Source organism: Caretta caretta, chromosome 4 (assembly GCF_965140235.1).
Source record: "Caretta caretta isolate rCarCar2 chromosome 4, rCarCar1.hap1, whole genome shotgun sequence".
Lineage (NCBI taxonomy): Eukaryota > Metazoa > Chordata > Testudines > Cheloniidae > Caretta > Caretta caretta.
Genome location: NC_134209.1, coordinates 150796373 through 150821391, shown reverse-complemented (window position 1 = coordinate 150821391; position 25019 = coordinate 150796373). Strand labels below are relative to the sequence as shown.

Genomic DNA, 25019 nt, shown 5'->3' with positions numbered 1-25019 from the left:
CTGTTCTTTGTCTGTGAAATAGCGGTAATAATGCTACATAAGAACTGCCGTCCTGAGTCAGGCCAGTGATCCATCTAGCCCAGCATCCTGGCTTCCGACAGTGGCCGGTGCCAGGTGCTTCAAAGGGAATGAACAGACCAGGGCGGTTACTGAGTGATCCATCCCCTGTCATCTAGTCCCAGCATCTGGCAGTCAGAGGTTTAGGGAGCATAGTTTTGCATCTCTGATCATCTTGGCTAATAGCCATTGATAAACCCATCCTCCATGAACTTATCTCATTCGTTTTTGAACCTGGTTATACTTTTGGCCTTTAAAAACATCCCCTGGCAACCAATTCCACAGGTTGGCTGTGCGTTGTGTGAAGAAGTACTGCCTTATGTTTGTTTTAAACCCGCTGCCTGTTAATTTCATCAGGTCACCCCTGGTTTGTGTGTTATGCGAAGGGGTAAATAGCACTTCCTTGCTCACTTTCTCCACACCTTTCATGATGTTATAGACCTCCGTCAGACCGCATTGTGTCTTTAGCGCTATAAGGCCTTCAGCTCATGGGCCATCCCTTTACTATGTGTTTGAATGGCCCATAACACAATGCTGATCTGCTCTCAGTTAGGGCATTAGATGCTACCATGATACATGTAATAATACGAACTCGGCTGTTCACAGCAAGCTCCTCAAGCCGAGGGTAGGGTCTCTTTTGCCAGGCTTGGCTTCCAGCCAAAGACCAGTCTAGACAGAGTTCTGCACCTACCACCCCGTCGCGAAGACGAGACGGAAAACCCAGGTCCCGGCTGCTCATGGCTATTAAAGCTCCCATTTCACAAGAATAACCCTGGGATCCTGGCTGTTTTCCAGCTTGGCCAATTACGATTTGCTGACCTGAATTCCTCCTGCTGCTTTAATGGGAGGCACAATCACTCACTTCCCCTCCTAAAAGCTGCTGCAGAGTGGTGGGAGCGCTGTTAAAAGGGCATCGCATTCCACCGTGGAGGCAGCCACGTTTCAGCTGCAGGTGAAGTGACTCCCAGACACAATGGGCCAGATCCTGGCCTTCGGTGTAAACCAGGACTGACTCCACATGGAAGTCAGTGAAGATCAGTGAGGTAAGGCCAGCGTGAGTGAGATGAGAACAAGGCCCATCCTAATGCATGTGCATGTGTGTATATGATGTAAAGGGAGAGTGAGGACCATCTCCATTGACTTCAGCAGAGCTCTATCAGTTTACATCAGCTGAGGATTTGGCCCCAGTGACTCCAGTGGAGACACCAATTTACACTAGCTGGGGAGCTGAGCCAGAGAGTTTAGGAAATTCTTTGGGATGCTTCTGGAAGAAAGACACCTCCCACCCCCCATTTTAAAGTAAGGTATTATAAGAACATAAGAACGGCCAGACTGGGTCAGACCAATGGTCCATCTAGCCCAGTCTCCTGTCTTTCGACAGTGGCCAATGCCAGGTGCCCCAGAGGGAATGAACAGAACAGGGAATCATCAAGTGATCCGTCCCCTGTCGCCCATTCCCAGCTTCTGGCAAACAAAGGCTAGGGACACCATTCCTGCCCGTCCTGGCTAATAGCTATAGATGAACCTATTTTTAACCCGATTATAGTCTTGGCCTTCACAACATCCTCTAGGAAGGAGTTCCACAGGTTGACTGTGCATTGTGTGAAGAAATACTTCCTTTTGCTTGTTTTAAACCTGCTAATTTAATTTGGTGACCCCTAGTTTTTGTGTTATGAGAAGGAGTAAATAACACTTCCTTCTTTACTTTCTCCACGCCAGTCATGACTTTATAGCCCTCTAGCATCTCCCCCCTTAGTCGTCTTTTTTCCAAGCTGAACAGTCCAACTCTTATTAATCTCTCCTCATACGGAAGCCGTTCCATACCCCCAATAATTTTTGTTGCCCTTTTCTGAACCTTTTCCAATTCCAATATATCTTTTTTGAGATAGGGTGACCACATCTGCACACAGTATTCAAGGTGTGGGCTTATCAGGGATTTATATAGAGGCAATATGAGATTTTCTGTTTTATTATCTATCCCTTTCTTAATGATTCCCAACGTTCTGTTCTGGGAATTATTATCTGTTATTATCTGTTAATCTGTTATTATTCTGGGGCCACTATTCACGAGTGATCCCCAGCTCTCCTCTAGTTGCTTTCCATCTGTAGATCGCAAAGCGAGTCAGGACCATTCCCATTTTGTGGATTGGGAAAGTGAGGCACAGGGAGGGAAAGCAGGCTTGCTCAAAGTCACACAGAACGTCAGCAGCTGACCTGGGCATAGAACCAGGGTCTCCCATGGCCCAGTCCAGTAGCTCACTGCTCTGATCAGGCACGGTGAGGCAGTGGCGAGACAGGCAGGCCGATAAGCCTGCGTTGTTCTGTCATGTGATGGAGGGTGGAAGACATGAGGTCTGTTTCCACTGGGTTGTCTGTCCTAAGAGGTGATCAACAACAGACCCCGGGAAAAGCCACTTGCCCCCAGTTCTTCTCTCTGTCGTGGGTGGTTGTGCCTCATGGCTGGAGCAGGAGTCGCTAATCAGGAATTGGAGCCCAGGGTCAGAACCGGAGTCAGAGGCCAGGTGCCAGAGCCAGGGTCACAGGTGAGGAGTCGGAGCTGAGGAACAGGACCGGGTTACCTGTATGAAGGCTGGGAACAAGCAGGCCCAGGAGCTATCGCAACGCCGGGCGACTGTTTTGAGCAGCCACTGAACTGCTGCTGCTGGGCTTCAGAGCCGGTCTGCTGCCTCTTCTCACCAGTCGGGAGGTGCACCCGTCAGGCAGCCGACGCCAGGCCAGCAGCCCAGAGACTGGCTCGGCTGCAGGCCCTGATCCCTGACACTCTCTTGCTTTTCCCCTTTCCACAGGATGTTTGAGCTGACCTGCACTCTGCCTTTGGAGAAGGACCTGAAGGTCGCTCTCTACGACTATGACCTCTTGTCGAAGGATGAGAAGATTGGCGAGACCGTCATAGACCTGGAGAACCGGTTCCTGTCAAAATTCGGTGCCCGGTGCGGCCTGCCCCAGACCTACTGCATGTAGGTACTTCTGATAGCTCAGGTGGCACTGAACTGCCCTGTCGGGGAGACGTGGCTGGGTCAAGGAGGGAAGATACCCAGCACCATCCTGGGCACCTGCATCTGTTGTGGTATCAGCACACCGACATGCCCAGGAGAGGCGCTGCCAGGGGAGCTTTGTGTCAGAACATCACCTTCACGCCATGCAATGCCTCCTGGGCCCTGCGTGGCTGGCCCCAAAACCCCAAGGGCTTGCCACGAGCACGTGGGAGTCACCCTGCCAAAACCAGGGTCATCCTGCAGATATTGGGATGGGGGGAGGTCCCTACAGCTTGAAATGTCTCAGCTAATGGGGCTCCCCCCATCTCCCCTGGGAGACGGTCAGGTCCAGCCTAAGGTTTCCTCTGCCTATTCTGGGGGAGATTCACCCGCAAGCAGGGTGAAATGTGCTGTGTAAGGCCATAACGAGGATCCCACTGTGCCTAGGTCTGTCCCCTGGAACAGCTCCTCTCCCGCCGTGCTGCTTCCACCCTCAGCTCCTTGCTGGCTCTTAGAGTTCAGTTTGGGTTTCTTTAAAAAATATCCTGGCCTCATTCTCCCCGGCTGCAGTTCTGCCGCAGCCCCGGCAGTTGCCCCAGGAACAGTCGTGGCCCTTGGAGGTGGGATGTATTTTACAACACTTTGTTCTTACTAACGTCTTGCTTCAGTTCTGGACCCAACCAGTGGCGAGACCAGCTCCGACCTTCCCAACTGCTCCATCTCTTCTCCCTGCAACGCAACTGCAAAGCTCCCATCTACAAGCCAGACCGGGTCATATTCAGGGAACAGGAGTACATCCTCTCTGAGTTCGGTAAAGGAGTCTCCTTGCATCCATAAACCTTTCCCACTTCCCCTCCTGTTTATTGCACTGGAGACTGGCAGCATGTGAAACAGGGTGGCGAAACTGATGAGTGAAGATGAACAGTCAAGCTGATTTACAGTGACAGCTTCAGCTCATGTTGTCTCTGATCTGAAAACCCACATGGCCAGCCCAAAGGAGCCATCATCATTATAGAATCTGGAGTGCTCCTATCAGCTCCTCGAACTGCAGCCCAGATCGAGGCCCTATTGTGCTAGGCACTGTACATACACATAGGGCCAGTCCCTGCCCCAAAGAGCTCACCGGCTAAACAGATTAGACAGCCCAAGAGTGGGAGAAAGGACGAATGGTCCTGTTCCTTTTATAGAGGTGGAACAGAGAGATGAAGTGACTTTCCCAAGGTGCTGTAGGGACTCTGTGGTATACTCAAGAATTGAACCCAGAACTCCAGTTCAATGCCTTAACCACAAGGCCATCCTTCCATCAGCTTAATACCTTCTGTAACTGTAGCAAACCATGGCCAAACGCATATAGACACCACTCTCATCAGGAGGAATTAGAGCCTGGGCCTTCAGCTGCACAAATGCAGGCCTTTAGCCCTTGAGTTGCAGAAAATCTGCCACAGCATGGAGGTAGCAGGCTGCTGGACTTGCTGGGTATAGCCACTAGAGAGCGACAATATCACATACACCAGGCCAGCGTAACACACCCTTACCTTTATCATCATACAGCTTGAAAGGCAGTAGCATTGTAGCTACAACCGTGCCCAGGTGGCCATCTCTGATTTCGAGGGCAATCCGCTGTGGTATACACATGAATGGTATTTCTGTGCACGGTTGAAATCTACCAGGATTCACCATCTTGCCAGGAGGATGGAATTCCTCCTCTTTGGACTCAAAACGGTGCATTTCCGTCCAGCCGAAGAGGCGAAATCGCACCATGCAAATATGTAGGGGTGCCAAAAGGTGTCAGTTTCCTCATAAGGTCTGACAAGCGCAAAGGGTTGTGTGATCACGCAGCTGCGCTTTGCTTGCACGGGCTGAGATTGGTGCAGCGACCTGGGGTACGTAGCAGAAATACAAAGCACTCCCAAATGTTTTAGGGTTTTGCTGCACAGACCCCGCTTGGAAGGAGCTAGGAAGCAGCCACTTCTTCACAGCCTCCTGTTCTGCGTCAGGTTTTCGCCAAGTGCTGGAGAGGTGTTAAGTTGAGGGGGGCTCGTCTCTCCCCACCCCAGCCTGCCTTTCACCTTGCTTTCTTTTAATGGCAATCACTTCAAAACCAGAACAAAGCTTGGGTGTTTGACCTCAGCGAGATCTGGAAACCAGCTGTGTGTGCAGAGCAGTGTCAGATGTGAACCTGGCGGGGCATAAAGTGAAGCCATTAAATACGAGAGCAGGGGTTTTACAAGCATTGTGCCCAGACCATTATTTCATAACCCCCACATTGTTGGTTTCAGAGAGAGGTTTTTATTTCTGAGCCTCACACAAATACACACCCAAGCCAGGTTTCCAGGACTTGGGACGAATCCCATGTGTATGAAGTTTAACCACTTCAAGGCACTGCCAAGAAAGAAGCTGGGATATATCACCTGAAAACAGCAGAGCTGTAATAATATTGATATAGCGCATTTCATTTCAAAGGCCCTCAGGGTGCTTTGAACCGACTCTCAGCTCTGCTGAAGTGCAGCCACCTCTGGAGTGGAGGACTCCAGCAAATCAGTGCATAGATATGTGGAGAGGGAAAGTTTTGGGTGAGGACAATTGGATACACTCCCTCCTCTTCCATAAAATGATGAGGGATCTTTAATGTCTGTGCAGAGCAGACCAGGACCAAAGTTGTTAGATCTTGTCCAATAATAGCAGACAATGCACCTTTTCCCAAGGATAAGGGACGGAGAAGGGAGCTGTGACTGAAACATGATTCAGAAGGTAGGAAGCTTCTGGCATTCATTGCATGAGGGTCAGCAGAGGTCAGCACAATGGAGGAACGTTCTGTGCTGGCCTCTTGTGAAAATCTCATCAGAAATATCACAGGGGGCAAATGGGTGTTTGTATGTAATCACTAGGGGCCAATTCACCTCTCCAGTGGTTAGGACGTTAACCTGGGACTTGGGAGACCTGGGTTGGATTCCCTGATCTGCCACAGACTCCCCGTGTGACATTGGGCCAGTCACTTAGCCTCTCTGTGCCTCAGTTTCCCCATCTGTACAACGGGAACAGGGCCCTGCCCTGTCTCACAGGGTGTGTGTGAGGATAAATACAGTAAAGTGTGTGAAATACTGATAAGTGCTATGGAAGAGCTGAGTTGCTCCTTATTCAGATCAATGCCAGGAGAGAAGACCCTGACCCGGGTACAAGCCGTGATCTCACTGGTTTCAGCAGTGCCCCTCCGCAGCCCTCGGCACGTTAGAAAGATGGGTTAAACTGACCCAGTTTGAACCATGTTGATCAAACCTTAACAAAAATATATGCAGACCTCCGAGCAAACTCCCCCAAATGGTCCTGTTCACCTTCCCATCTCCAGCCACTCTACCCTAAACCAGCGCTGGCAGGGCGGCTTTTCATCAGATGCGGGACCTGGTGGGACAAAGAGGACTGTGGCTTTCAGAGCTGAGCATCCCTCACCAAGCATGCCCCCATCTGTCCCCCTCCAGCCAGCTCCCTCCTGGTCCAAGCAGCAGGCTGCTAGCTCGTGTGCCCCAGATTGTCACAGTGCCCATGAGACGGGCTTCTGGACTCACGCTGACCCAGGGTGGTCCGTGGAGTGACCCGGGGGTAAGCCGCAGTGTGAGATCAGAATCGGGCCCCAGGTCGGTGATGGAGCCATGAAGGGCATTCAGTAACCTCGCTCGCTGTCTGATCTCTCTGTGGCAGAGGATGGCAAGCCCCTCAACCCGCACCTGGGAGCGCCAGAGGAGCGGCTCGCCCTGTACGCGCTGCGGAAGCAGGGCCTGGTGCCTGAGCATGTGGAGACGAGGCCTCTCTACAGCCCGCTGCAGCCTGAAATTGAGCAGGTAGGAGCCACAGGGTATGTCAGTGACCAAGCCTGAAACAGAGCTTTTCTACTGGTCCAGCAGCAGCCTGCTCAGAAGGGACCCCTGGCAAAGGGTCTGCCATGCATCACGGGTTCATACTGGGCTGTCAAGGATCAGGCTTCTGATGACCCTGGCAGTGCCTTTCTACGCCATGAGCAGCTGCATCTTGTGCATGCATCCACCAGGGGGTGCTAGGCTTCCCCTGTGTATCAAACAAGAACCAATCACGGCCTGATCCCACAAAGCGTTTCTCCTGCAGAGTAATCCCATTGGACAGGTGGCCTTGCTGTCAGTGAGGACTGCTTGCCGTGGGGATAGGGATTGCAGGAGGTGGCCGTGGGTATGAGTGGGTGATGCCCGAATAGATCCATCACACAGATTTCCACCAAACTCTTCGGACCAGCGCTAGTCTATAACCCACTAAGTAACGATGGGCACTTCCGTAGTATTGAGCAGACAGCAATGCCTATAACTCCCTGGGAGCAGACTATTGCCTGCCCTTTGCAGATGATGGGGATGGGGGTTAAAGACTTTCTCATGGCCACAGAGGCGCTTTCAGGTTTAGGACCTAGCATTTCCTGGCCACGCTGTCTCTCCAACCACTTTTTTCCCTCTGGTGGAGCATGCTGACTACAATAGCACCTGAATCTTATTTACTGATGTGCCAATAGCAGGCTCTGCTCTGTTACAGCACCCTTTAAAGAGGCAGGCCGAGGTCAGGGGCTGTACAAACACATAGCGATAGACACTGTCTGCCCCAACAAGCTCACAATCTCAATAGAGAAGGATTACAGGACAAAGAGAGGTGCAGGGACATGACCGAGGTCATGCAGCAGGTTAGTAGGTGAACCAAGATTAGAACCCAGGGCTCAGTCCTCTAGGCTGCATGACATTGTTGTAGACACAACAGCAGAAGAGATGGTCCTTGGCTTGCGGAATTTATAATCAGACTAAACTCTGTTCTGTTAACTCCTTTCTAAACATTGTTTCAGAGTAGCAGCCGTGTTAGTCTGTATTCGCAAAAAGAAAAGGAGGACTTGTGGCACCTTAGAGACTAACCAATTTATTTGAGCATAAGCTTTCGTGAGCTTTCGTGAAGTGAGCTGTAGCTCACGAAAGCTTATGCTCAAATAAATTGGTTAGTCTCTAAGGTGCCACAAGTACTCCTTTTCTTTTTTCTAAACATTGTACTGCCCGTGCGGCGCTTCGTACTTTTGGCTAGAACTATGATGAGCGGAGTTGTTTTTTCTGGTCTCCCCTGGTGAGCAGAACCAGAAATCTTGGGAAGAAGCTTGAGCTCAAGCGGTTGGATAAGTCTTGAAGGATCCTCCAGATCTTGGGCAGTTTGCCCATTGCCACCCCCACAGAACTAATGTGGACCAAATCCCGAGAAGCGCTGGTTCCATGGAAGTCAAGCAGGTTGCAGGTACTCAGCACCTCTCAGGATTTGTACCAAGGATCAGTAGAAGGATTCACTCTGGCTCTTCTCATCAGTTGTGAAGAAACTGGGCCCAGGGAGTCCACGGGGCAGCTCCTCTGGAGTTCCCAAAAGGAAGGCCCTGGCCCACTGTTTTAAAGCTAGGAGATAGAATCATAGAATATAAGGGTTGGAAGGGACCCCAGAAGGTCATCTAGTCCAATTCCCAGTTAAATCATCCCAGCCAGGGCTTTGTCAAGCCTGACCTTAAAAACCTCTAAGGAAGGAGATTCTACCACTTCCCTAGGTAACGCATTCCAGTGTTTCACCACCCTCTTAGTGAAAAAGTTTTTCCTAATATCCAATCTAAACCTCCCCCACTGCAGCTTGAGACCATTACTCCTCGTTCTGTCATCTGATACCATTGAGAACAGTCTAGAGCCATCCTCTTTGGAACCCCCTTTCAGGTAGTTGAAAGCAGCTATCAAATCCCCCCTCATTCTTCTCTTCTGCAGGCTAAACAATCCCAGCTCCCTCAGCCTCTCCTCATAACTCATGTGTTCCAGACCCCTAATCATTTACAATCAATCACAAGAATGTGTGCACTTGTTTCCAGTAAGTTATACGCTGGGTTTTCAAAGGGCAGGTCTACACTAGAAGCATCTCCTGCTGACATAGCGCTGGTGTGGACAGCGTTTAGGTCACTGTAACTTGTGTTGTTCAGGGAGTGTCTTTTTCACACCCCTGAGCGATGTAAGTTAGATCTGCTTAAGCAGTAGTGGAGACCTGCCCAAAGTTTGCTACCGTTTCCTGTTGCAAGAAGATTTTTCATGGCGTCCCCCCACCCCAAAGCCATTTATGATGGGCTGATTTTCAAAGTCAATAAGTATTATGCCCTTGACACTGCACAGTCAAATGTCCCTAGATTCTTCCTTGCACCCATTCCCAACAACATCAAAAAGTAACAGGCCATATCCCCAGCTGGTGTTAATCTATCTAGCACCATTGAGTCAATGAAGCTACTACACCCTTTGACACCAGCAGAGCATCTGACCCAATGTAGGTAGATTCAGTCATAGAGTTTAAGGCCAGAACACACCATGACATCATCTACTTTGAGCTCCTCTGTATCCCAGGCTCGTACATTTCACCCAGGTATTGAGCCCAGTAACTTGTGTTTGGCTAATGAGTATCTTCCAGAAAGAGATCCAGTCTTGATTTGAAGACATCAAGAGATGGAGGGAGAATCCATCACTTCCCTTGGTAGTTTGTTCCAATGGTTAACCACCCTTATTTCAAAATGGGGGCCTTCTGGAAGCTAAGCCAGCCGGTTCTTGCTCAGCCTCTCTCTATTAAATGAAAGAGCCGTTTCGTACGCTGTATGTGCTCCCCGGGAGGGTACTTTGCTTCAGCTCCCAGATCTGTTTGCTGAAATAAGAAGTGGGCTCCTTGCCATTGTCGAAAATAAATCTCCTCCTGCCTTTGAGCTCTTTCATTGTTTTGAGTCGATATTTCCATGAACACATCAAACAAGGAGAGTGACGTTAACCCAGTTCCTAGACCTCACAGCTGTTTGTTTCATTACAGGGAAAGCTACAGATGTGGGTAGACTTGTTTCCAAAGTCTCTGGGTCCGCCTGGACCTCCGTTCAACATCATGCCGCGCAGAGCAAAGAGGTGACTTGGTTTTTGTTTCTTGCTGGTGTGTGAGCTCCCTGTCGGGGATGCTGATGGAATAGACCACATTATCTGGTCACTTACACAAAGAAATAGTGGCTGCTTGCACGTTCTGCCCAGGGAATCGTAATGCACATGTCAGAGGAGATATGAGTGCTTGGAGCGTTCTCCTGCCCTAATTGCCTACAGCCATATGCTTCTAAAGCATCCTTTAGCCCAAACTCTCCTGGGTGACTTTACACCCAGGGAGATTTCTCACATGAGTGAAAGTTACAGGATCAGACCCTTTGCATCTGAGCTATTCTGCAAGCAAAGTGCCTTTAAATATAGCCTTAGCTTCCTTCCATTTTAGACCATGGTTTTTATTCCATTCTGATGTCTCGGTGTGTGGTGGGGGGATATTTCAGGTTCTTCTTGCGCTGCATTATCTGGAACACCAAAGACGTGATCCTAGATGACCTCAGTATCACTGGAGAGAAGATGAGCGACATCTATGTGAAAGGGTAGGCGATCCCGCTGCTTCAGGCTATGTTAGTGATGTGTCAATGTGTTACAGATCAGCAAGGAAACAGTTAACTATTGCGACATTCAGGTGGTCTTCATTGGGCATCTGAGTGAACCCCTCACTGAGATAAATGGGGCAAGTTCACACCTCTGCGAGCTGTTGTTCCAGGCTCTTTGCAAACACCAGTGCATTAGCTACAGTCACTTCACATTTCTGCGGTTTTCTTTGCAACCGTAACAACTGAGATTCTGAAGGACAAGATAGCAACTTGAGAGAGGTGCTAGTATGTTGTATTGCTGGACACCAGCCCAACTGAAGCCTCATCCATGGCATGGATTATGCATGTGTTGTATACAGAGCTAGTCTTGTTTACATAGCTGCCTTTTTGAAATTCCTTTTCCTGGACAAAAATGTGGCAGCTGGCAGTAACTCCTCTGGCACGTTTTCCCTTCTCTGTCTGACTCCATTTATGTTTTATCTTGTGTAAAATAGTGCGATCACAGCCAAGGGAGTTACTTATTTTGTACGTTCTTGGTTTTATGAACAGGAAGAGGGAGGATTTTGAAACAGACTGTAAATCCCTTTTTTACAATCCCAATTTTCCTCCTGTAAATCCAAAATGCACACGGCTTACCTGGTATTCGCATCAAGTTCATTGTTGTCAATTCTAGCCAAGAGGTTCCATACGTTTTGGAGTTTGGAATTAGCAGAGTGGGGCGGGATAGCATTGGGGAAGTGGGAATATCTAAAGTTTGATCAAGCCCCCCCGCCCGCCTGGTTTTTTATCATTCCCAACATACAGATCACCCATTGCTGTAAATGAGCTAAATGCTTTGCCCAACCATCATTTGCCATGTCTTCCCAAGATGGGGTAATCAACATTCCTGCATGACACTGGCTCCTATAAAGCCAATCCCAAATGACACATAAGTGATTTGGCACTGTGCCCTATGGTACAAAGGCACCTCTGTCACAAGTCAGACTAGTGACTATGTGTGACTCCTAGTTGGCCTCCTAACTAGAGCTCAGAGGCTACTGTGATGGGCTGGGTCCTTATAAGCAGGCAGATGAGATAGATCACAATCAGGGCCCTAATACCTCAAATAAATAACAGTGCGTTTTGTTTGCAAGAAGCTAAACTGCTATTTATTATCTGTATCAAAGAAGCACCTAGAGCCCCAACAGAGACCAGGGCCCCATTGTGCCAGGCATGATGGTCCTTGTTAGCACCAGTACAGATATGTCTAGAAATACATTAAGGGCTGGTACAAAGAGGACGGTGATCAGCTGTTCTCCATGCCCACGGAAGGTAGGCCAAGAAGTCATGGGCTTAATCTGCCGCAAGGGAGATTTAGGTTAGCTACTAGGAAAAGCTTTCTAATGTAAGGATGATTAAACACTAGAATAGGCTTCCAACGGAGGTTTGTGGAATCCCCATGACTGGAGTTGTGAAGAACAGATTAAACAAACAGCTGTCAGGGATGATCTAAGCTTACTTGATTCTGCCTCAGCGCAGGGGGCTGGACTTGACGACCTCTGAAGGTCCCTTTCAGCCCCACATGATTCTATGACAAGGAGATTTTTTTATTTCTAATTTTGTATTAAATTTTATACTAAATAAATGCATAATTTTGTATTAAAATTTCCTACAGAAAGTTATTTTGCAATTACTGACAAAAACTGTCAAAGCTAAAGTTAGGCTCCCTTATGTAGGTAGGTCCCAGGTCATTTAGGACTTTGTAGGTCAAAAACATCTTAAAACCAGTTGGAAGCCAATAGGCAACCAATGGGCAATATGCCAATCATTATTCCTTCAAAAAGAAAAGGAGTACTTGTGGCACCTTAGACACTAACAAATTTATTTGAGCATAAGCTTTCGTGAGTTGCATCCGATGAAGTGAGCTGTAGCTCACGATAGCTTATGCTCAAATAAATTTTAGTCTCTAAGGTGCCACAAGTACTCCTCTTCTTTTTGTGGATACAGACTAACATGGCTGCTACTCTGAAACCTGTCATTATTCCTTCAGTCATCTTTATATCTGCACCCATCAGTTTTGAGTGAGTTGCTCAAAGATCCTTTGTTTTCATTTCATTACTCAGTGCCTTTGTGTTTTGCAGCTGGATGATTGGCCATGAGGAGAACAAACAGAAGACCGATGTGCATTACCGGTCTATGGGAGGCGAAGGGAATTTCAACTGGAGATTTGTCTTCCCCTTTGACTACCTTCCCGCTGAGCAAGTCTGTCACATTGCTAAAAAGGTAAGCTTCTTACATCCGCCTAGTTATAGTCCTTGGGGGACTGACTATACTTCTTGTTAGAGACAAGGTATTTGAGGCAATATCTTCTACTGGACCAACATTTGTTGCTGAAAGAGAAAAGCTCAGAAGCATGGTCCAGTAAAAGAATTACCTCATACATCTGGTCTCGTATCCTGGAACCAGTATGGCCACAACAACACCGCAAACAACATGTGCTTGTTCTACACAGCAAACAACATATTGAAGTTATGCAATGATATGCCTGCCATTGATCTGTTTTTACATGGGAATGATGGGGGTGAAGGGAGGATTAGTGACACTTCTTTCCTTCTGGCCTTCGAATCGATGAATCAGTGGGTTACACAACAGCAGTGGTTAAGGGGTTAGAGCAGGAGTTCTCAAACGTCATTGCACTGTGACCCCCTTCTGAGAACAAAAATTACTACATTACCCCAGGAGTGGGGACAGAAGCCTGAGCCTGCCCGAGCCCCACTGTCCTGGGTTGGGGGGCCAAAGCCCAAGCCCCACTGCTCCAGGCAGGGAGTCCAGAGCTGAAACCCAAGGGCTTCAGCCCCAGGCAGGGAGCCTGTAACCTGAGTCCTACCACCCCGGACTGAAGCCCTGGGGCTTTTGCTTCAGCCCTGGGTGGTGCGGCTCAGGCTTCAGCTTCAGTCCTGGGTGGTGGGGCTTGGGCTTTGGCCCCGGGCCCCAGCAAGTCTGAGCCAGCCCTGGTGACCCCATTAAAATGGGGTCACAATCCACAGTTTGAGAACCGCTGGGTTAGAGGGACTGACTCTCGAGAAGGGGTTCTGGACATATGAAGTAGTGCTAGTAAAAGACAGCCACAAGGGGGATCAAACAGACCTTCAGAGGGCACTCGACTTACCTCATGTGTGCCCAGCTGTAGCAGTGAACCCCGAGATGAGGAAATTGTCGACACGTATCCTGAATTGGGGCCAAATATACAATGACAGTCCTCAGCACTGTGCTGCTGATCAAGCTACAAATAGTCAATTATCTTCATAACGTGGGTTGGCAAAAGTGAAGGGAGGGAAGAGCCTACAGATATTGGAAGGGGATATAAGTGTCAGGGAAGCCTAGGAGCAGGCAGGGGTGTGTGGGTGGGTAGAGCTAGACATGCTGGGATTAAATTAAGGAAAATGTAGGCAGAATATCCAGGAATACGTTCATGGGTGGGGGGTGGGGTGAGATCTATTCTACTTTGCCCCACCTCTCCTACCCCAGTTCTCCCGAGAAGTTTTTTTTTTAAGGTCCCATCTCTCTCTGCAGGAACTGGCTTGCTTTGGGGTATCATCATGTAACCCACAGGCCTCCTGGGTGGGGTGTTCTGTCCCTTGTAGTGGCACCGAGACCACCTGGAGAGAGAGATGAATGCGTATGCTCTACAGCCTTAGCTAAGGGCCACATGGCTTTTAGCTCATGCAGCAGAGGCTCATGCATTTAGCTTCAGCGGTCCCACGTTCGATTCTGCCTGCCGATGACCAGGATCTGTCGCCGTTACAAGGGGGAGCTCATCTGGGATTTCCACTGGGAAGTCTCTGAAGCTTGGGATGTGCTTCCTCAGCTAGGGGAAGTATGTAACACCACACACCTCCTGGGTGTGGTGTTCTGTCCCATCTAGTGATGCTGAGACCACTTAGAGAGAGAGGGAGAGAGATATTAATGAGTCTGCTCTACAGCCTTAGCTAACAGCCATAGGGCTTTTAGCTCATGCGGTGGAGGCTCATGCATTTAGCTCCTGAGGTCCCAGGTTTGATCCCACCTGCTGATAACCAGAGTCTGTCGGTGTTACAGTTACAAACTCCAATACTGAATTAATCCCCCCACAAGAGCTCTTGCCTCCATCTCACTGCCCTTCCAGTAAGAACTTGGTCTCTGTGTGCATTCAGCCACTGGTCTCTCTGCCTAAGAAAGCTTATTGGGGTGTGGCCTTTGCCTAGATGTGACCTAGATTAGAAGCCACTCTCCCAATTCCCTTCACAGGAAAATAACTTTCTGGAGTTAGATGGATCGGAGCCAGGGCTTTGGTGCGAAAGACTCCTTAGCTCCATTACCAATCCCCTGAGCTAGCCAGCCCCTCCACCCACCGCTTCAACCCCCCGTGAAGGTGCCCAGTTTCAATGCGAATCACTGGATACTTAAGATGATTGACAGAATCATACCTCTACCCATTTCACGCTTCATGTTAAACAAATCAAAAGTACAGTGTGTAGCACATTCAATTATCCCCTTTGAAAAAGCAAAGCCCCCCCAATAAACCCTTTGAGAAAATACATCCCACTGTGCCGATATTGATTCTCCTCCGACCACATGTCTGCCAACACTGTATCAGAAAATAAACAGCTTGTAAAATAGCTCTGTAGAGGCAAAAATAACGAATGAAAAGCCATGCTTTGTGTTTGCAGGACACATTCCACTCTTTCAATTTTTGATCTCGCCATGTGCTGTTTGAACTCCAGGTTCATTACTGCTGCTGTAAAAAGCCCATGCACTGATCTTTAAATACAGCCATAGAAAGCGGAATTTAAATCAAAACGGTCAGACAGCAAATTCTAAGCAGCTAAAAGCCACCTGCGCCCAGGCTTCCTGGAGGTGGCATTTGAGCTGAAAGTGCTGCAGAGAAGAGTGCTGGCACTGGCTTTCCACTCCTTTGTTTGTCCTGGGGCTACACGCTCTGTTAGTTAATCCACAAAGAACCTTGAGCTCCCCATTGAGAGATGGACCTCGGAATGCAAAATTCAGATCCGGATTGCAAATATTCACCCTAAAATTGAGGGAAAATCAAATGAAGAGGTTTGCATAAGGCTCGTCTCTGCTTGTAATAGCGTAATGAAACATCAAAGGTAGAGATGCATACAGGTCCATTGAATCATCTTCCTCATTCCTCTGCCAATGCAAAATTGGTTCCTACAGACTTTCCTCCAGGGCTTTGGCTAGTTTTGTTTTAAACAATGAGCTTTCTGCTACTTCCCTTGGGAGTTTACTCCGCAGATTAATGGATCTCACCCATAGAAAATGTCCTAATACTCACCCTGCATGTTCTTCTTCTACTTCCCCTTCATTTTGTGTGATTCTTGATTTAGTTGGGGATTGGTCCTGCTTTAAGCAGGGGGTTGGACTAGATGACCTCCTGAGGTCCCTTCCAAACCTGATATTCTATGATTCCATGATTCTTCTATAGCAGTAGGCTCTGAAGACCTAGACAAGGGCTGGGTGCTATATAAACATATAAGGAGACACCACCCCTACTTCAATCTTATTTAAGATAAGACACAGGAAGTGGATATAACAAATGAGAGTGGGTAGTTGGGGTGGGAGCAGGTGGATAACAGTGCTAAGAATAAGTGGTTATGTAGGATACCCAGAGGCATGACTTGATGGTTGTGAGACATTTAAATGTAGGATGTGTATGTAAATTAATACACCCCCAGTTTAACAAAGTGCATCAGCACATGTTTAAGTCCCTGTTGAAGTCCTCTGCTTGAATGCTTTGCTAAATCAGGGCCCAGATATAGCAGCAAACTTGACCGGCTTTCTATGTAGCCATTATCAGTTGGCAGTTTCCTGTAGGCATCATGGTAGTGGTGGGTCTTAAGATGGATCTGAAGAGAAGCAGGGAGCGGCACTATGGACTAGTGGAAAAAGTGGGCAAGAAGGAGACTTACATCCAGAGGCTTGTTTTTTCCCCATGACTCCTAACTATAGCCGTGTCCAGCCCTCACCCTACCTCGCTTCCTTGTAAGTTGTTTTCACCAAGTAATTCCTGTCGATTCACTGCCATTTGTTGATGTCTTCCTGGTAGTGACTGCCCAGGAGTGTTGTGGGCCAGAACCTCTTCTGGGGTAACTTGGCCATTGCATTCCATGGACCTAAGCAGATGTATGCCAGCCTGGGGTCAAAGAGAAGAGCCAGAGACTCTGTGAAGTCCATTAGGGACTTTGCTGTTGCTATTGATTCTATGTGGGAGGTGCTCTGCATTATAAAATCCTAAGACAAATCAGTAGACAGGCAGATCTGGCTCAGTATGCTCATCACACATTCCCTGGAGTTTATCCCTTGAGTTATGCGGACAGTTACCCATTTCCTTCCTCCTCATGAAAAATAACCAGAATTACAATTACTGCTGCTACAACACCACAGCTTTTTTCTCATGGTATATTGTGCTTTTCACCTTGAAAGATACCAAAGCTCCTTGAAGAACTTAGGTTCTGATCATACAAGGTGCTGAGCACCTTCTGTAGGATGCCAGGGAACCTCAGCTAACACTGGGTTCATACATGGAGTGCCTGCAGGATCAGTGGCACATTCTTTAAAACCCTTTCTTTTGAAAATGTTTGCATAGGGTCATGTAAATAGAATCATAGCAGATTAGGGTTGGAAGAGACCTCAGGAGGTGATCTAGTCCAACCCCCTACCCAAAGCAGGACCAACCCCAACTAAATCATCCCAGCCAGGGCTTTGTCAGGCCGAGCCTTAAAAAACTCATCAGATTTCTTCTGGCCCAATCCTCCAATTTGTCTAGGTCACTCTGGACCCTTTCCCTACCCTCGAGCGTATCTACTTCTCCCCCCCACCAGTTTAGTGTTATCTGTGAACTTGCTGAGGGTGCAATCCATCCCATCATCCAGATCATTAATAAAGATGTTAAACAAAACCAGCCCCAGGACCGAACCCTCGGGCACTCCACTTGATACCGGCTACCAACTAGACATCGAGCCGTTGATCACTACTCGTTGAGCCTGACAATCTAGCGTGCTTTCTAGCCAACTTTTCTTTCTTCTCATGATTAGAGCTGGTTGGAAAATCCAAGTTTATTCCTGCAACATAGTGTGCCCAAAACATTTTTGTTTGATATTTTTAGTGGAAAATTTTGATTTTTTTCAGTTGAAGAAAATTCAAACTGAATTTTACATTTTGTTGAAATTTTCATTTCATTTTGGCTATCAAAAACTGGGATAAAAAACAGTAATTGATTTTCAGTATGGAGATTTCCCCCCCTCCTTTTCCTGCTTTCCTCCCTTCTTTTACAGTGGAAAAAAATAAGGGGAATGTAAAATACAGGAGACAAAGATGAGATGGTGGAACCTGAAAACTGAATATATTTTGGGTTTTGAAAAATGAAATGAAAATTTCAACTTGAAACAAAAAAATTCAGTTTGTTTCCATTGGAAAAATCAAAATTTTAATCAAATCTAACATTTCCATGTTGATGAAAAATATTTCAGTTGAAAAATTTCAACCAGCTCTATTTCCGATTATTGATTGTATTAATAATAAAAGAAACAAACATATACAGAAATGGATAACATAGCAAGAAAATGGAAGGCAAAAATGGGTGAACCGAAATGCCTGGCAATGTACGAGGAATATGATGTGCTAGACATTACTGAAAGATAGTGAAATAACAAAAGTCACACAAACACTCTGGTACCTGGCTATAAATTATATAGAAAGAACAGATTGTAGAGACTGAGGAATTAGCACTATGCCAAATACATTCCATAGACTGCAGTGAGACACAATTCCAGAGTAGAGAGCACCATGCCATACGGTCTGGAGAAGGGATGAGCAAACCGAGGGCCACATCTGAGTGGGGAAATTGTATGCAGGGCTATGAATCAGGGCTGGGGCAGAAGATTGTGGTGTGGGAGGGAGTGCAGGAGCAGGGTCTTGGGGTGCAGGAGGGGGCTCCGGATAGGGGGTTTGGGTACAGGAGGGGTGAGGCAGGGGTTTCAAGGCAGGGGGTTTGGGGGCTCAGGGCAGGGGGTTGGGGTGTGGGGTGCAGGAGGGGTTTGGGGTGTGGGCTCCGGCCCGGCGCCACTTACCTCGAGCAGTTCCGCGGTGGCAGCGGCGCGCAGCGGGGCTAAGGCAGGCTCCCTGCCTGCCCTGGCCCTGCGCCACTCATGGATGTGGCCAGCATGTCCGGCAGTGGCTCCTGGGGGTGGGGTGGGGCAGGCGGCTCTGCCGCGCGCTCCCCTTGCCTGTGGGTACCACCCCCGCAGCTCCCATTGGCTGCGGTTCCCTGTTCCCGGCCAATGGAGCCCTCTGCCTCCCCCCTCCCCCAGGGGCCGCAGGGATGTGGTGCCGGCCACTTCCGGGAGCGGCGCAGGGCCAGGGCAGGCAGGGAGCCTTTCTTAGCCCTGCTGCACCATGGGGCTGGCAATCCCGTGGGCCAGATTGAAAGCCCTGATGGGCAGGATCTGGCCCATGGGCCATAGTTTGCCCTCCCCTGGTCTGGAGAATAAAAATCCCAAGTCTATTATTATTATTAATAATAATAATAAATAATTTATTTAACATTTAGAGAGTGATGACAACTACAGCCTTCCATTAGCTCTTGGCTCCATTGTGCTAGGCACTGCACAGTCATATAGTAGTAACAGTATATTACTCATAGGGTTAAGGTGCCAGCCTCCTGATCAGTGAAAGGACTTTGAGGATAGAATTTTAATGGAGACTGTTGCTACCAATCCCAAGAATTAAAAATTATGCCAGTTACCCCCAAAAATCACGAGATTGGCTTAAAAATCAAGAGAATTTAAAAATAAGAAACGTTGGGTTCTTTTCATCTGCCTTCTAATTTTTGAGCCTGAAGAGGTCACATTTCCAAGCTTTTGTTTGTTACCAGGAAGGCTAGAAACTGAATTTTTGTTCAAAGTGAATACTGAGACTCTATTGCAGTCACCTGACTCCAAGAGCTGGGGCTTGAAGAAAAACACCAAGGATTGTGAAAGGCTGGATAAAATTGTGAGAGTTGGCAACAGTAGTCAGAGCTCAAAGAGGCAACATAGTCAAGTGAAATAGTAATAACGGATGATTTCAGCTGCCTACTTATTATAAATAGATGAAATGTCCTAATGGGACAAAGTTCAGAGAAGCTGTTTCTTGACACCTTGAAGGATTGCTCCTTGGAACAGTTAGTTCTAGTTGTCACAAGAGGAGGGGCTCAACTGCCACAAGAAAAAGCGGACAGCCAACCACCAATGAGATGCTCCAGGGCCTCTCGCCCAGCCACAGGGTCCCCCTCTGGAGCAGCCAGGAGGAACAAATGCAGGCTATGGGGCCAAAAAAGAAGCTCTTTCCTCCAGACACAGGCTGAAACAAGCCAGACTTTCTTCAAAGATACCGAGTGGAAACCAGCAGTTCAGGGTCACAATGCCCCAGAGAAAATGCTCTTGACTTTGTATTCCGTAGAACATAAACAGCCCAGAAGAATTGCAGCGCTGTCAACACTTTGCTAGCGATAGAAACAATTTCTTATGCCTCCTTCCTGTATTATTCACAATCATAAAACATTTACACACCGCCCCCTCTCCAAACCACTGCAAAACAAAACCGACAATAATTCACCTCCTTTTCCCTCCCGGGCTTGCAAAATTGTTGCAAAGGGTAATTTTATGGTGCACCTTCGTAGCAAGGTTTAATCATCGAGGCAAATTTCTCGCTGCTTCGAAATAGACCATAAACTTAGCTATGCATCAAATTCCTCCCCTTTCCCCTCCACCTGATCCCTTTTCACAACCTAGTTTCCAGATTTGCTCTGCAGTGTCTCTTGGTTCACATGGCTCCTAGGAGGAGTGTTCTCCTGCTGGCCAAGCCACGCTGACAGTATTTTTCCACAAGAAAGGCCAAGCTGTACCGATTGTGCAAACTGTGTGCTGTATCTGAATCCGCCAAACGCCTCATCCTGCGTGAATCATCCTTAGTCAGGCAGAGAGCCTCACTGAAGGCAGGGTTGATCAGCTGAGTAAAAGCTGCAGTGTTGGACGGTGAATGTGCTTATTACAGACTAAAAGTTGAGGACTGGATTCTGATACCCTGGCTGAGCAGTAACTGAGTACATGAGCAATCCCATTGTGCCAGTTTCTGCTGCCCAGACTCAGTAGCACCGTATTCCACATGTTATTATTGGCATTAGAGTAGCAATGAGAGGCTGAGATCAGGGCCCCATTACAGTCCCTGCCCAGAGGAGCTACAGTCTAAATCAGCAAAGGGTTTGGGGGTGGGGGGAAGCAGAGATAGAGAGGAGATCTTGTCGAGGTTGCACAGCTGCTTAGGAGTAGAGGCCAGGTCTACCAACACCCAAGTCAGTGCCCTGCTGCCAGTCCAGGCTGCCTTCCGTTTTCCATACGGTTGAGTTCGATGGGTCTATGTGAGTTCGATAGCGCCGCTCATGTAGTCGCTCTGTGCCATTGGGAGAGGGCTCTCCCGCCCACAGAATAAAACCAGCTCAACGAGCAGCAGTAGCTGTGTGGGCAGGAGACGCTCTCCCGCCGACATAGCACTGTCCACACCTGCGCTTCAGCCGGTGTCACTCATGTCGCTCAGGGATGTGGGTTTTTTCACACCCTTGAGTGACGTAAGTTACACTGACAGAAGTGGGAGTGTAGACAAGGCCTACATGTGAATAAGGCCATTAGAATCAAGCCCACTGAAATCAAAATGGAGCGTGAGTTAGCGTGGCGGGACTTGGCTCAGACAAGGGGCCCCAGCATTCGGCTTGCTGCGAATTCTTCGTCTCACCCCATGAATTGCGAATAGATTCTACATTTCATCCCTGTTCCCAACATCATGTTTTCGGTGGCAAAAAGTATGGACTCGGCTGATGAAAGTCAGTTAAATGCTACGTGCTTTTCACTGTGGGAGACACTGTGAAATTGAACATACAGCGATATCTTCGGCTTCTATGATATGTTCACCCTCAGAGCCAGTTAGCCTCGTTGTCGGTCCTTCAGACTCTAAGTCTCTGCCCCTCTTGGCAGGAGCTCCGCCTCCTTTCTTCTGGTGAGCAAAAGGAGGCCACTCCTACCTCCAGCATTTAAAGGGGCAGGTCAGCATTTTGAAACTCGGGTCCCTTAAAGTTAGGCCCTTCCCGTAACTGGGAGTTGCAGGTACTCAGATCGTCTGAAAATGGGGTTGCATAGTCTAGGTACCTAAAATACGGATTTGGGTGGCTCACTTTAAGACATCCACATTTTAACCATATCTCTTTTGTAAGTTGACTCTCTATATCCATAACACTTCCCAGGGGACCCTCTTTTGTGGTTTCCCCCTTGGGTAGCTAACAGTCCCTCTACAGGGTAGGACATAATCAAAATGTAGGAATGGGAAGACTCAGACGCCAGTCCTTTTTAGCAGTTTTAATTTAGAATAATTTATTACTTGGGAAAATGACTCCCCTCTCCCACCCCCTTGAAAAAACACCAGTTTCTCAGAGGAAGAAGTGAAAACATTGAAGTTTCCATTTATTATTTTATAATTTTTCTGGATCCTAAAATATTTAAGATGCATAAATAAAACACCCCATTTCAAAACCGTCAGTGTGTTTTTACAAAGTGAGCAGAGGATTGGAGATAAATTGAAATACAACCTTCCAGAGGGATCTCTTAAATGAAACCAGTTTCAATGGGGTTTAAATATTCCCCTCCCCCCACCATCGCCCCATGTCAATTATTTATGTTTTTATGGAGTCTGACACATTCTTTTTTCTTATATTGCTTGATATAATGAATACAAGGTTTGTAGCTCCAGTGGTGAATTTATGGCGGGGAGAATGTGTCATGAATAATTCCCACATTTCCTGGTTTTAATTAAATCAAGTTTCATTTATGATAGTGCCATGTTGACACAGGATGGCGTGAAGCCTTGCCTACGGGATGCACCATGGCTCTTAATGAGAACATTCAACAGAGATAGTGGTCCTGACCCTGCGTCCCCATGTGAGCAATACTCCATTGACTAGATCCAGGAATTATGAAGCCTTCACTGTGCACGAGTCTCCATCTCTCTCTACCGAAGCACCTCACTCCTAATCTGCAGGCACTTTCTAATAGCATAGTACCAGGTCCTTTTAGAGACGACACTGACCAATTGTACCAAATTAAGTGGCAGTTTTTTTGACGTGGGCCAATATCTATGATAAACTAGATGATGCCACCACAAGCTCAGTTTCACTTGGAGCGTACACAGGATGTGAACCCAAGTTTCCAGAGGGAAGATTTGCAAAGAGCAAAGCTGGCTGATGGTGAATGGAGGGAGAGCACCATATCTAATGGAAAGTGCAGGGAACATTTAGATGGTCACAATGCAATTTCTTACATCAGCATATGGCCAGACCACCAGGACTGACATCCCAGCTCTTGCAAAAAGGGCCATGGGATCTTTAATGACTCGGTGTTCAAGGCCTAAGACTCTTCCGGTGGGACCATTGCCGGAATATTAGTGGGACTGTCATGGGGTCACTCCACCACCTGGTGCCTCCTGCTGGGCATTTTGGGAACTAGCTCAGTCCCAGTGGGTGCACCCTCAGGTGGTGGTGGCTCCCGTCCTTGCCTCCGCCTGCAGACCCGTTACGGCTCCTTCCTCTGAGCATCTGTTTCATGGCACAGCCCTGCGGCCGGGTCACCATCCGGTTTCCCCCACTTCCAGGGGACTCCTCCACCAAGAGTCCAGCCACTCCTCGCAGCGACTTGGCAGTACACAGCTGGGCCGCTCCTTCAGCGGCTAGTGGGGGGGCCCAGGCCCACCCACTACTCTGGGCCCCGGCCCAGGGATCATATAAACAGCAGCTTCCTGCTGCCTCTTCCTTCCAGCCCACTGTCTCTATTCCCTGGGCCACTTCCCCGCAGCCTCAGCTCCTTCTGCTCCTGCCTCTGGCTCCAGCTCCTTTGCCCTCTTCCCAGGGCCTCGAGCCTGTAAGTCTTGGCAGCCCATCAGGAGCTCTCCCTAGCTTTCCCCGGTCCCTGCTAGCCTCTGCCCTTCCCCAGGTGCTGGTCTCTCTGTAGTCCCCTAGGAAGTCATTCTTCTCCCTAGGGCTCCCTACAGCAGACTCCCTCACTCTGGTCTGCAACTTCCTTTTATATGGGCCAGCGGGGCCCTGATTGGCTGTTTCCCCTGCAGCCACTCCTTTGGCTGCCTGCCGCTCAGCTGGTTTTAACCCTCTCAGGGCCGGTGCGGGGTAGGCCCCCTGTGACAGGGACCAAGACTCATCTGGTGGGACCATTACTGGAATACTGTATCCAGTTCTGTGGTTCACACTTCAAAAGATGATGAAAAATTGGAAGGGTTCAGAAAAAAATCACAAGAATGATTCGAGATCTGAAAATCGTGCCTTCCAGTGAGAGAAACTGAAGAAACTCAATCAATTTGGGGGGGAGGGATAGCTCAGTGGTTTGAGCATTGGCCTGCTAAACCCAGGGTTGTGAGTTCAATCCTTGAGGGGGCCATTTAGGGATCTGGGGCAAACACTGGGGACTGGTCCTGCTTTGAGCAGGGGGTTGGACTAGATGACCTCCTGAGGTCCCTTCCAACTCTGAGATTCTATGATTCTATGAATTTAGTTTATGAAAGAAAAGTTTAAGAGGTAACTTGATCAAAGTCTGTACGTATCTGTATGTGGAAGAGATTTCTTACAGTAGATGGCTCTTTAATCTAGCAGTAAAAGGCAGAATGAGATCCAATGACTGGAAGCAGAAGGGAAACAAATTCAGACTAGAAATAAGGCATACATTGTAAACATGGATGGTAATTTGGAATTTGGGATGTGGTGGGGTTCTCCATCACATGCAGCCATTCAGTCAAGACTAGATATCTTTCTAACAGATCTCCCATAGCCCAAACAGAAATTGTGGTCTTGATGCAGGAATTGCAGGGTGAGGTCCTCTGGCCTCTGTTATGCAGGAGTTCGGACTGGATGATTATGATTGGTTCTTGTGGCCTTAAAATGTATGCATTGAAAAGAGAGATCCTTCAGCAGCATGGTACCTGTTACCACCCTTCGGGGTCATTGGCCCTGGGTGGTCTAGGCAGCAGGAGACACCTACACCACCACTGAATGTCTCCCATCCATGCTTTGGCTAAGGCCAGTGTTTATAACATGTGAGAACTAATGAGATTATAGTCTGTGGTAGCATGGCTGCGTACACTGAAGGAGCTAAAGACACACAATGTCTGAAATGACGATTGCCCCTGTATTCCTCTTTCTGCTCAACATCTTTTCTGGTTTGTTTCCTTTCCCCTGTGATCACAGGAGCACTTCTGGAGCTTGGACAAGACGGATAATAAAGTCCCACCCCAGCTTATCCTCCAGATCTGGGACAATGACAAATTCTCTTTTGATGACTACTTGGGTAAGTTGGGACTTGTCCCTAGTTCAAAGAACTGATTTCTCAGGTTGCTGTCAATTCTGAAAAATATATAAAAAAAAAATCGAGTCGACCTGAGAAGTAATT

The 25019-nt window shown here is 48.1% G+C and overlaps 1 protein-coding gene across 7 annotated transcripts in view; it reads left to right on the top strand.

Annotated features, from left to right (window-relative positions):
• Nucleotides 1-25019, top strand: part of DYSF (dysferlin) — a 304292-nt gene that overhangs the window by 251514 nt on the left and 27759 nt on the right. For all 7 annotated transcript variants that reach the window (XM_075128161.1, XM_075128162.1, XM_075128163.1 and 4 more), the window contains 7 exons: nt 2865-3035; nt 3722-3864; nt 6750-6889; nt 9915-10003; nt 10411-10506; nt 12627-12768; nt 24818-24917. In XM_075128161.1, coding sequence (XP_074984262.1) covers nt 2865-3035; nt 3722-3864; nt 6750-6889; nt 9915-10003; nt 10411-10506; nt 12627-12768; nt 24818-24917 — 881 coding nt within the window. The remainder of the gene's footprint in view (nt 1-2864; nt 3036-3721; nt 3865-6749; nt 6890-9914; nt 10004-10410; nt 10507-12626; nt 12769-24817; nt 24918-25019) is intronic.